Here is a 13,395-nt window from a genome sequence, read left to right as displayed (position 1 = left end):
CTTAAGCCACAAGCCAGTGAGAATTGGCCAGGACCCATTGTTCGAGAAACACTGCAGTAGGGTAGAGAGGGCTCTGTTGAAACTGTTATTTACATTGGCATTTGCTGTCCCAGCAACCCTCCGAATATCCAGAGCTGTGAGTGCTGTGTTTTAGGGTTTGTGTTGGAACCTCTGCCAGAAATGGACACATTTTCAAAGCCATAAAAGCAAAGTAAATTGGGAAATAAATTTTGTTTAATGGCCCTCTTCATTCCTGAGCGTAACTGAGACTCGACTGAGTGAATCATGTTCTGGAAGATTCCCTCACCCTGATCTCACCGTAGTCACCTTGCTGCATCAGCACATGAGAAACGGAACCCGGGGCCTTAGCAGTAACTCTGTGTTCTGATTTGTGTGTTAAATATAATCTATATATATAAACAGGGTAGGAAGCAAGCTAGGGTGGTAAAAGGCTACATTATGAAGAGTGGAGAACAGTGAGATAGGGGCTAAAATTTGAAAACAGAACCGTGTTATAGAGTAAAACTAGCAGGGTGGTGTTGAGTTCACAAAGAGCTGGAGGAAAGAAAACAGAGCTCTATTGTTTTGAAGTAATTCTCAACCGTTTCTATTTGAGAAGAATTGACAGACTTCGCTCCCTTTTTGAAATAAGTCTAATTGTACCTTCATGTTTTTACAGGCCGTAGTCTGGTCTATCAGCCCAGGGAAATGATCTAGGCTACTCCTCTAGCCTTCTAGCTATCACTTTGTCTTTGGACCGGGCTGCACTTCTTCCACCACAATCTCATTGTATTTTTATGGACAGTGTATCCTGAAACAAGGCTTAAAAGTCCCTACTCTGCATGTCAATCATTGAGAGACTGAGAACATTTTTGAAAACCAACAGCTTTCATGAAGACTAATCACACCATATACAGTATAATAATAATATTAAGAGTAATAATAATCAACATAGTTTCAATAGAATATGTCAACATTTTGACATTTAACCATTGTAAGTTAGCCTCGATGTCAACCAATTATTAGTCACATATTTCGGTGAGCAGAATTCTCTGGGAACTTCCTTATCCACAAGCCATGAGCATAATTTCCACATCCCTCATCAAACTAGTCTGACCATAGGAGTGGACTCATGCAGGGAAAGTGAAAAATGGTCTCTGTATATAGGTCAGCTCGTCTCACCTCGGGTTCAGAGGAAAAATAAATCATTGGATAAGGATACACTTTAATGATCCCTTCAGTGGTCCCCCTGCCACACCTGCCACACCTGCTGCTACATGACTATTGACATGCCTTGGTTTACTTTTGACCAGTATGTGTTAAAATAAATATTTCAGTAAAAAGCCAAATAACAAGCTATATCTATGCTTAGATAATCTTTAAAAAGTCATGCAAATTATTACTAATTTCCCCAAGACCCATTGGTGCTGTTGAATGAAAAACTCATCTCCAAAACATAAACTTTTCAGGAAATGGAAAAAACGGCCACATTTTCTCATTAATGAACATAAAATTATGAAACTTCAGAAGCTATTTTGAATCCAAGTTCTTGGTCCTGAAATGTCATGAATTGTTCAGAATTAATTGAGGGGAGTTACTGCTTTCAATACATGCAGAATTGTAGGTACGAGGTATTCATCTGACAGAGATTATAATTTAGTCTATTCTGGCTATTCAACATTTTGCAACACCCACTGCATGTTAATTGGCTACTGAAATCGGGCAGCACCAATAGGATTGATGGCATATTTCAGCTCATTCCATCATATAAATCAAGCATAGCTCCATGACAGACAAATGTTGGGAGAACTAGAGTCTAGACTACAAGTTAACATGAGAGGCCCTCTGACCGATGACACCTGTTAAAATGGCCAGCTTCAGTCAGCTGATTCTAGCCATCCTTTATGGTTAGCTCTAGTCGGGCAGTTGAGCCTCCTATTCAGAGGCCCCCCACTTTTGTTAGTATCTTATTGGCCAAGGTCACGCCAAATACTTATCATCACATCTTGTTCAGCCTATCAGCAGCCTTAATTTCCGGGACTTCAGTTTCAGTTGGTCTATGTCAGAAACGTGCTATCTCCATCCTGATGAGCACTTCCACAGTTTTCCCTCCTGCTGAAGTTTTCCTACTGTGGACTGAATCCCCGTATGACTGATGTTTAATTGTGCGTGCATCTAAACGTAAGTGCCTTGAGATCTGTGTCATCTTATGTGGAGCTAGGTTTTGTGGTTTATTGTGTACAATTACCATGTGTTGAGCTTGTTAGCTAGCTTGCACTTCCCGCTAGCACTACAGTTAGCATTTTGCATTGGAATGCATGAGCATTTTAGCATGACTGTTAGCGATTAGCGGTTTGTTAGCTTTGCACCATAAATGAACAATGCTATCTTCTATTCTAAATATATACAGTGGGGCAAAAAAGTATTTAGTCAGCCACCAATTGTGCAAGTTCGCAATTTTCATCATAGGTACACTTCAACTATGACAGACAAAATGAGAAAACAAAATCCAGAAAATCACATTGTAGGATTGTTAATGAATTTATTTGCAAATTATGGTGGAAAATAAGTATTTGGTCAATAACAAAAGTTTATCTCAATACTTTGGTGTAGCTATTATACCAGCTTATATGAACAGGAGTTCGCAATAACTTCTTGTGACTCCCCATCCCGGATCCGGGAGCATAATCATCGCCTGACACTAATTAGCATAAAGCAACGGACATAAATATCCCTAGAAAATATTCCTATTCATGAAAATCACAAATGAAATATATTGAGACACAGCTTAGCCTTTTGTTAATCACCCTGTCATCTCAGATTTTCAAAATATGCTTTACACCCAAAGCTAGACAAGCATTTGTGTAAGTTTATCGATAGCCTAGCATAGCATTATGCCTTGCTAGCAGCAGGCAACCTTGTCACAAATCAGAAAAGCAATCAAATTAAGTCGTTTACCTTTGATGAACTTCGGATGTTTTCACTCACGAGACTCCCAGGTAGATAGCCAAGATTCATTTTTTTCCCAAAAGATTATTTTTGTAGGCGAAATAGCTCCGTTTGTTCTTCACGTTTGGCTGAGAAATCGCCCGGAAATTGCAGTCACGAAAAAGGAGAAAAATATTCCAAATTAGCTCCATAATATCGACAGAAACATGGCAAAAGTTGTTTATAATCAATCCTCAAGGTGTTTTTCTAATATCTATTCGATAATATATCCGTCGGGACAATTCGCTTTTCAGTAGGACCGATTGGAGTAATGGCTACCTCTGTATTTTACGCGAGAGTCACCCTGGGAGCCATCATGTGACCACTTACGCAATGTAGCCGCCTACAGCTATTCTTCAACATAAATGTGTAAAACAACGCCACAATGCTGTAGACACCTTGGGGAATACGTAGAAAGCGTAAGCTCGTTGATAGGACATTCACAGCTCAATAGGGACTCATTGGAATGCAGCGCTTTCAAAATATGGGACACTTCCGAATTTGATTTTTCTCAGGCTTTTGCCTGCAACATCAGTTCTGTTATACTCACAGACAATATCTTTGCAGTTTTGGAAACGTTAGAGTGTTTTCTATCCAAAGCTGTCAATTATATGCATATTCTAGCATCTTGTCCTGACAAAATATCCTGTTTAAAACGGGAACGTTTTTTTCCCAAAAATGAAAATACTGCCCCTAGAGTCGCAACTTAAGCAGTCACTTCTTCTAAACCTGAAAAGGAACAACTTCTAAATGTTATGCAGTGAAAACAGCCAAATATATCCAAATCGGACATTAGTAACCACATTGTGGTCCTGTTACAATACATCAATCCTCTCGGATTTGACGAATATCCACTTTGTTAGATTTATTGAATGTGCACCAATCCGGTGCCATTCTATCCCTGTGGTCTGAGTTCTATTGACCTCTACAGCATCTATGCTATATGAAGTTGCCAAGAATGTGTTTATGACACATTTTGCAACGGATGGGTTTAATCCTGAATGCTGATTGGTTTACCTTTTTGGGATAGGGGGCAGCATTTTCACTTTTGGATGAATAGCTTGCCCAGAGTGAACTGCCTCCTACTCTCTCCCAGATGCTAATATATGCATATCATTATTAGTATTGGATTGAAAACACTCTGAAGTTTCTAAAAATGCTTGAATGATCAACAAACAGATCACTGACCATCTCGAATCCCACCGTACCTTCTCCGCTGTGCAATCTGGTTTCCGAGCCGGTCACGGGTGCACCTCAGCCACGCTCAAGTTACTAAACGATATCATAACCGCCATCGATAAAAGTACTGTGCAGCCATCTTCATCGACCTGGCCAAGGCTTTCGACTCTGTCAATCACCATATTCTTATCGGCAGACTCAGTAGCCTCGGTTTTTCTAATTGCCTTGTTCACCAACTACTTTGCAGACAGAGTTCAGTGTGTCAAATCGGAGGGCATGTTGTCCGGTCCTCTGGCAGTCTCTATGGGGGTGCCACAGGGTTCAATTCTCGGGCCAACTCTTTTCTCTGTATATATCAATGATGTTGGTCTTGCTGCGGGCGATTCCCTGATCCACCTCTACGCAGACGACACCATTCTGTATACTTCTGGCCCTTCCTTGGACACACATAATCATATGTTGGTGCTTTAGCTATAAAGCATTTTTGAAATCGGACACAATGGGTAGATTAACAAGATGTTTATCTTTCATTTGCTGTATTGGACTTGTTAATGTGTGAAAGTTACACATTTCTAAAACATATTTTTTTATTTCGCACGCTGCCTTTTCAGCGGAATGTTGTCGAGGGGTTCCGCGACCGCTAGAAAGGTTAAAACCACATTCCAGCCGGTGTCTATTCCACAAGTTACCGCCGGCTAAATCTATGACGTTAAAATGCCTATTTACTCTGTCTCATCAGCCAGGCAATTTATAAACTTGATATCCACTATAAAAAGCATCTAGACATTATTTAACATTTAGTTTTCAACAGCGGAGATTTGTACAAACCTTCCCATTTGTCTCTCCAACATTTGTAACGTTGTTTCAATATTCAAGTTCGATCTCCTGCTGTCGCATAGTAATTGTTGGGAGTCAGGATAAGACAGACAGGCAGCTTTTCTCAGCCAGTCGAAATCATGAAAAGGGACACATTTTTATGGACAAAGAAATATCAATAGAAAACAGGTACAAATAAATAATATGCAGCCAGTTTGCAGTCTTTCCAGCTTCAGTTTGAAGTAATTGTTAGCTGTCTTGTTGGCTAGCTCCTCTGAACAACAGTGTCATGATCATGTAGCAAAAAGTCGATCGATGTGGCAAAAAGTATTCACCCCCCCTTGGCATTTTTCCTGCTTTGTTGCATTACAACCTGGAATTAAAATGGATTTTTGGGGGGGTTGTATCATTTGATTTACACAACATGCCTACCACTTTGAAGATGCTAAATATTTTTGGGGTGTGAAACAAACAAGAAATAAGACAAAAAAAACAGAACTTGAGTGTGCATAACTATTCACCCCCGCAAAGTCAAAACTTTGTAGAGCCACCTTTTGCAGCAATTACAGCATCAAGTCTCTTGGGGTATGTCTCTATAAGCTTGGCACATCTAGCCACTGAGATTTTTGTCCATTCTTCAAGGCAAAACTACTCCAGCTCCTTCAAGTTGAACTGGATTCCGCTGGTGTACAGCAATCTTTAAGTCGTATCACAAATTCTCAATTGGATTGAGGTCTGGGCATTGACTAGTACATTCCAATACATTTTTTCCCCTTAAACCACTCAAGTGCTGCTTTAGCAGTATGCTGAGGGTTATTGTACTGCTGGAAGGTGAACCTCCGTCCCAGTCTCAAATCTCTGGTAGACTGAAACAGGTTTCCCTCAAGAATTTCCCTGTATTTAGGGCCATCCATCATTCCTTTAATTCTGACCAGTTTCCCAGTCCCTGACAATGAAAAACATCCCCACAATGTGCTACCACCACCATGCTTCACTGTGAGGTTGGTGTTCTCAGGGTGATGAGAGGTGTTGAGTTTGTGCCAGACATAGCGTTTTCCTTGAATGCCAAAAAACAAAATGTTTGTCTCATCTGACCAGAGTACCTACTTCCATATGTTTGGGGAGTCTCCCACATGGCTTTTTATTTTTTTTCTGGACACTCTTCTGCAAAGCCCAGCTCTGTGGAATGTACGGCTTAAAGTGGTCCTATGGACAGATACTCCAATATCCGCGGTGGAGCTTTGCAGCTCCTTCACGGTTATCTTTGGTCTCTTTGTTGCCTCTCTGATTAATGCCCTCTTTGCCTGGTCTGTGAGTTTTGGTGGGCGGCCCACTCTTGGCAAGTTTGTTATGGTGTCATATTCTTAAAACATTTTAATAATGTATTTAATGGTGCTCCGTGGGCTGTTCAAAGTTTTGGATATTTTTTTATAACCCAACCCTGATCTGTACTTCTTCACAACTTTGTCCCTGACCTGTTTGGAGACCTCCTTGGTCTGCATGGTGCCGCTTGCTTGGTGGCGCCCCTTGCTTAGTGGTGTTGCAGACTCTGGGGCCTTTCAGAAGAGGTGTATACAGTGGGGAGAACAAGTATTTGATACACTGCCGATTTTGCAGGTTTTCCTACTTACAAAGCATGTAGAGGTCTGTAATTTTTATCATAGGTACACTTCAACTGTGAGAGACGGAATCTAAAATCCAGAAAATCACATTGTATGATTTTTAAGTAATTAATTTGCATTTTGTTGCATGACATAAGTATTTGATACATCAGAAAAGCAGAACTTAATATTTGGTACAGAAACCTTTGATTGCAATTACAGAGATCATACGTTTCCTGTACTTCTTGACCCGGTTTGCACACACTGCAGCAGGGATTTTGGCCCACTCCTCCATACAGGCCTTCTCCAGATCCTTCAGGTTTCGAGGCTGTCGCTGGGCAATACGGACATTCAGCTCCCTCCAAAGATTTTTTATTGGGTTCAGGTCTGGAGACTGGCTAGGCCACTCCAGGACCTTGAAATGCTTCTTATGGAGCCACTCCTTAGTTGCCCTGGCTGTGTGTTTCGGGTCGTTGTCATGCTGGAAGACCCGGCCACGACCTATCTTCAATGCTCTTACTGAGGGAAGAAGGTTGTTGGCTAAGATCTCGCGATACATGGCCCCATCCATCCTCCCCTCAATACGATGCAGTCGTCCTGTCCCCTTTGCAGAAAAGCATCCCCAAAGAATGATGTTTCCACCTCCATGCTTCACGGATGGTGTGGGGTGGTACTCATTCTTCTTCTTCCTCCAGACACGGCGAGTGGAGTTTAGACCAAAAAGCTCTATTTTTGTCTCATCAGACCACATGACCTTCTCCCATTTCTCCTCTGGATCATCCAGATGGTCATTGGCAAACTTCAGACGGGCCTGGACATGCACTGGCTTGAGCAGGGGGACCTTGCGTGCGCTGCAGGATTTTGATCCATGACGGCGTAGTGTGTTACTAATGGTTTTCTTTGAGACTGTGGTCCCAGCTCTCTTCAGGTCATTGACCAGGACCTGCCGTGTAGTTCTGGGCTGATCCCTCACCTTCCTCCTTAGTCTGTCTGGGAGCAAGACATCCTGGTCCGCGACGGGGCTGGTTTTCTTTTTGTAATCCATCACATACCTCTTGTGTCTGAGCCGTTGAATTGCGACTCTACTTTGTCTCTATACTGACGCTTAGCTTGTTTGATTGCCTTGCGGAGGGAATAGCTACACTGTTTGTATTCGGTCATGTTCCCAATCCACGTGATTGAAGCAATCTTAAAGCGTGGAATCAGATATGTCGGACCAGCGTTGAACAGACCTGAGCATGGGAGCTTCCTGTTTTAGTCTCTGGGAGAAACAAAATTGAGTCGTGGTCAGCTTTTCCAAAAGGAGGGCGGGGGAGGGCCTTATATGCGTCGCGGAAGTTAGAATAACAATGATCCAGGGTTTTACCAGCCCTGATAGGGAAATCAATATGCTGATAGAATTTAGGGAGTCTTGTTATCAGATTAGCCTTGTTAAAATCCCCAGCTACAATGAATGCAGCCTCAGGATATGTGGTTTCCAGTTTACATAGAGTCAAATAAAGTTCGTTCAGGGCCGTCAATGTGTCTGCCTGGGGGGGGATATATGCGGCTGTGATTATAATCGAAGAGAATTCTCTTGGTACATAATGCGGTCGACATTTGATTGGAGGAATTCTAGGTCAGGTGAACAGAAGGACTTGAGTTCCTGTATGTTGTTATAATCACACCACGTCTCGTTAATAATAAGGCATACCCCCCCGCCCCTCTTCTCACCAGAAAGATGCTTGTTTCTGTCGGCGCGATGCATGAAGAAACCAGCTGGCTGTGTCGACTCCGATAGCATGTCTCGAGTGAGCCATGTTTCCGTGAAGCAAAGACAACGTTACAGTCTCTTATGTCTCTCTGGAATGTTACCCTTGCTCAGATTTCAACAACCTAGTTGTCAAGAGACTGGACATTGGCGAGTAGTATGCTCTGGAGCAGTGCGCAATTTGCCCGTCTCCGGAGCCTGACCAGATGACCACTTTGTCTGCCCCTTTTACAGCGATGTTGTTTTGGTTCGCCGGCTGGGATCCAATCCATTGTCCTGGGTGGTGGGCAAAACACAGGATCCGCTTCGGGAAAGTCATATTCCAGGTCGTAATGATGGTGAGTTGACGTTGCTCTTATATTCAGAGTGCCTCCCGACTGTATGTAATAAAACCTAAGATTACCAATGTAAGAAATAACACGTAAAAAAAACAAATACGGGCCTCCCGGGTGACGCAGTGGTCTAGGGCACTGGAGACTCTGGGTTCGAGCCCAGGCTCTGTCACAGCCGGCCGCGACCGGGAGGTCCATGGGGCGACGCACAATTGGCCTAATGTCGTCCGCGTTAGGGAGGGTTTGGTCGGTAGAGAAATCCTTGTCTCATCGCGCACTAGTGACTCCTGTGGCGTGCCGGGCGCAGTGCAGGCTAACCAGGTCACCAGGTGCACAGTGTTTCCTCCGACACATTGGTGCGGCTGGCTTCCGGGTTGGAGGCGCGCTGTGTTAAGAAGCAGTGTGGCTTGTTTAGGTTGTGTTTTGGAAAACAGATGGCTTTCGACCTTAGTCTCTCCCGAGCCCCTACGGGAGTTGTAGCGATAAGACAAGATAGTAACTACTAACAATACCACGAAAAGGGGGTAAAAAATAATAATACTGCATAGTTTCCAAGGAACACGAAGTGAGGCGGCCATCTCTGTCAGCGCCGGAAGACTATTAGATCACGTGACACTTAAATTGCACAAGGGTGGACTTTATTTAACTAATTATGTCACTTATTAAGGTAATTGGTTGCACCAGATCTAATTTAGGGTCTTCATAGCAAAGGGGGTGAATACATATGCATGCACCACTTTTCAGTTTTTTATTTATTATATATATATATTTTTAAACATGTTCTTTTTTTCATTTCACTTCACCAATTGTGACTATTTTGTGTATGTCCACTACATGAAATCCAAATAAAAATCCATAAATTACAGGTTGTAATGCAACAAAATAGGAAAAACGCCACGGGGTTGAATACTTTTACAAGGACCTATACACCTATAAATGTATCTAGAAATCAGCTTAAACAAGTGCAAATTCAGCTACTTTGTTGTTGTTCTGACTGCACTGTTTGACGTGACTATAAGTTAGCTGTAGTTAGATGCAAGCAAGGGAGGAGAATGTTGCCAGCCAGTGTGGCAATAGAACATTTAGAACGAACGACTGGGTCACGTCCATAGATACAAAACAAAAAGACTGAACAACTGGGTCGCATTTCTGGCAACTGAACCAATAGAACTAATGACCAGCCTGCTTGGGTAGCAACTCTAGATTTGTGTCGGGACTATACCCTGTGGAAGGATGAAATAGTATTTTTAAAAATCATCGAAATAATGTTTTCAATACAAATATGTAAATCATTATTTGAATGTGTTGGTAACGCCCTCAAAGTGATAATGCCTTCAAAGTCGGTGTTTGGAGGATATATTGTGGTCTCCTGAGTGGCGCAGCGGTCTAAGGCACAGCATCTCAGTGCAAGAGGCATTACTACAGCCCCTGGTTCAAATCCAGGCTGAATCACATCTGGCCGTGATTGTGATTGTGATTGGGAGTCCCATAGGGTGGCGCACAATTGGCCCACAAAAGGCCGTCATTGTAGAATAAGAATTTGTTCTAACTTGACTTGCCTAAAAGGTTACTTTTTTTTAACAACACCGTGCCAATATATCCTCCAAATATTGGCTTTTTGGGCATTATCACTTAAGTATAACACTTCATAAAATCTCAAGTAATGTACCCAAATGTTGACCATATTGCACCACATGCATTCCAAATCCCCAAAGGACACAGTTAGGCATTAATTATTAGCAGTAGTGCTATCATAAAATAATATTCACACACATCCACTTCCTGTTGTTTTCAGTTGTCATTCATGTTATTTGTTAAATAATTTATCTAGAAACTGAGAATGTTAGTAGTACATTAACATGCCGGTATTCTAAGTATTTCATTCCCTTCCATCAATATGAACTAATAACAAGGTTGCAAAATCTATAAAGAATATTTCTCAGAGGTCTCTAGGAGAGAAACTTTTTGTTGCAGCTTTAAGAGCTCAATGATAAGGGGAGGCATTGCATTATATCCAAGGCTGAACTTTCATATTGATTTTCCTTTTGATACGAGAGACGGGAGCACAGTCCTAATTTGAATTTCATTGTGTAGGAAATTATGTCTAGTTATTCATTTTGTGGGCTCCATGAACATCTGCTATATGTCCTATTCAGTTCCTTTAGTAATTTATTGTAGAAATAGGAAAAGGTCTTCCAGTCAGATGCAAATGTCTTTCATTGTCGCCGAGCTTTGTCAGTCGGCCTTCATCAGAGCATAGTCATTTATTGAAGAAAATGGGAAGTATGTCTCTGATTGGCTAAGGTAGAATGTCCATCCATAGACCTATGCAGAATTCTGAGCATCTGTACAGTTATTATTTAGCCTTACCTTTCTTGATTAAATGGCCTAACGTATACATTCTTATATGGTGAATACATATGGACTAATATGAATGTAAAGTACCAAATAAATTGCTGTCGAAATGACCCCATCTCCCACACAAAAATGTGAAATTAGTGACAATTGAGGAAGGTCTGACTTTCTAGATTACAGACCACAAACAGTTTGGCCACAAACAGCTCTACATATCTACACTGTACCAATCATACCACATTCTACCAACGTGATTGTGAATACTGCGCATAAAATACTGTAACTCCTCATTTGGGTTTAAAGTCAGATTTGTTTTAAAAGTTTGCTATCAATTAAAACAGAAAGTTCGACATGTTCTATGCCATACGAAAACAAAATCTCGGAGAAAAGCTGCACTTCCTGCTTCAACACAACAATATTGATTGAATTCCCAGTGAACCAGCCTGTTTTCTTGTTTTCGCGGCTCATAAATCCAACCACCTGTCAGTCTTTCAGCAAGACGGGAACGAGAGCGCTGAAGAGAAATATCCCAATCAATATTCTGCATAATTTTTCAGTGTAATTATTCTGCCACCGAAATGACAATGAGCGGTGAGGATAATTTGCATATACATTTTAAGCAGTTATCATAATGAATGTGCCAGCAATGAAGTCTGATCATCCTTTGTAAAGTAGTGTTATCAAGCTAACTTCAGGAGCGATAAGTTGAGCAAAATTGCTTTTGATAAAGTCCTGGCCAGCATATTTTGATTGGATCCATTGGAGCTATAATGTGAAACATCTAAAGTTGTTACACATTGTTGCTTTGTCCTTCAATGAACTTCCAAAGGTGCTTAAAAAAGTATATTAAATCCATGTTATTTCTCAGTGGTTGACAAAATAATTGCTAAATCTTTAATAAAGACATTATTGCACTATCTTTACCACAGTATTCACATAAAGATACCTACATACTCCACGATTTTCAAAATGGCGCAGTGTATAACCTTCACAAGACACATGCGCCTAGGTTTTTGTGTGGTGTGGGACACTGACAAACATGACGTTTTAAGGCGGCGAATATTGTGTAGTCTGAATTCTTCAGTCATTTTAAAGGGTTAAGAGCATTTTGATGTCGATGGTTAAATTCTGTCTTTGTGAGCCGACTTCTTTTCTGAGCTGGACGATGCTCCAGTCACATTTAGGGGACATAAGTATATTTTCACACTTCGACAGCCTCAAACTACAAACTCTAACAGTGATACACACACACACACACAGAGAAAAAAAGCCTCAAACCCTTCAGAAGTAGACAGAAATCCATTTCCAACTTGGATTTGCGCAAACTGGGGACTTAATGGCTGGCCAGATAAGGGCTTGTTTGCTGCAGATAAGACAAGCCACCATGACACATGTGCCATAGCCACCATGACACATGTGCCATAGCCACCATGGTTAGAGGGAATATTTCCATATGATGACTCTCCCAGTAAAATGTAAGGACAAACCGCTCCAACCTTGGAAAACACTCCGAGCCATGTAAAAAGCCCACTCACATCAATGACAGTCCACTGCTCCACAACAATGGCGTCGTACGTGGTGGTCACGCTCTGGTCGCCGCCCTCCGTCCCCTCCTGGAAGATGAAGACGCTTTCCACTGATTTAGGCTGCAAATCTGTAGAAAATGGAGAGGGAGGCCATGAAGGAGTTAGTATTTACAGAATGGAGGGTGTCTGTCTGTCTGGCTCCCAGGCCTCTAGGCTGTGCAAGAGGAGAAGGAAGTTAATGACATTATGCAGCCGACCAGCAACCCACACACACACTGGGCCATTTATTACCAGGCATGGCTGCAGCATGGACCATTTGTATAAGCAAGGGCTATGGATTATGGATTATGTAGCTATGACAGAACAAGAGAGAGGGGGAGAAGAATGTTTCCTTCAGGGAAGAAGCTTGGAGAGATTATAGATGAACAGACAGGTATTATGGACAGATTGTTGAAGCATAACACGATTCATCTGAAAACAATGATATGCTTTACATATTGTAGATATTTACATGGAAGGACTATTAGACTATTAGGGCCATGGTACCATAAACATGCTTTTCTGTAGACTCCATTTCATCTGAACCACATGGATAAAGGTAACATTCCCAGTTTGGGCATTATTGGTATAGGAACATTGGTGAGCTTCTTCTCCATCCCGCATTTCTTTTGATTCCATTGAGCAGTGTGCTAGAACCTATTGCCCTTCAGACCAGGGCTCTCAGTTGGCCTGAGTGCTTTCTCATTACTCCTGTACCATTTACACACTAATAGAGTTGGTGCGGCCCAGGCTCCACCATGAGACACTCCACATTTCATTACTCTGCCCTAATAATGGGGGAACGAGGG

The 13,395-nt window shown here is 41.9% G+C and overlaps 1 protein-coding gene across 2 annotated transcripts in view; it reads right to left on the bottom strand.

The window, feature by feature from the left end:
- LOC118364392 (raftlin-like) overlaps nt 1-13,395 on the bottom strand; it is a 79,902-nt gene that overhangs the window by 14,992 nt on the left and 51,515 nt on the right. For both annotated transcript variants that reach the window (XM_035745895.2, XM_035745896.2), the window contains exon 7: nt 12,557-12,675. In XM_035745895.2, the coding sequence (XP_035601788.1) occupies nt 12,557-12,675 (119 nt within the window). The remainder of the gene's footprint in view (nt 1-12,556; nt 12,676-13,395) is intronic.

Source organism: Oncorhynchus keta, chromosome 31, assembly GCF_023373465.1.
Source record: "Oncorhynchus keta strain PuntledgeMale-10-30-2019 chromosome 31, Oket_V2, whole genome shotgun sequence".
Classification (NCBI taxonomy): domain Eukaryota; kingdom Metazoa; phylum Chordata; class Actinopteri; order Salmoniformes; family Salmonidae; genus Oncorhynchus; species Oncorhynchus keta.
This window is presented reverse-complemented; position numbering and strand designations above follow the sequence as displayed.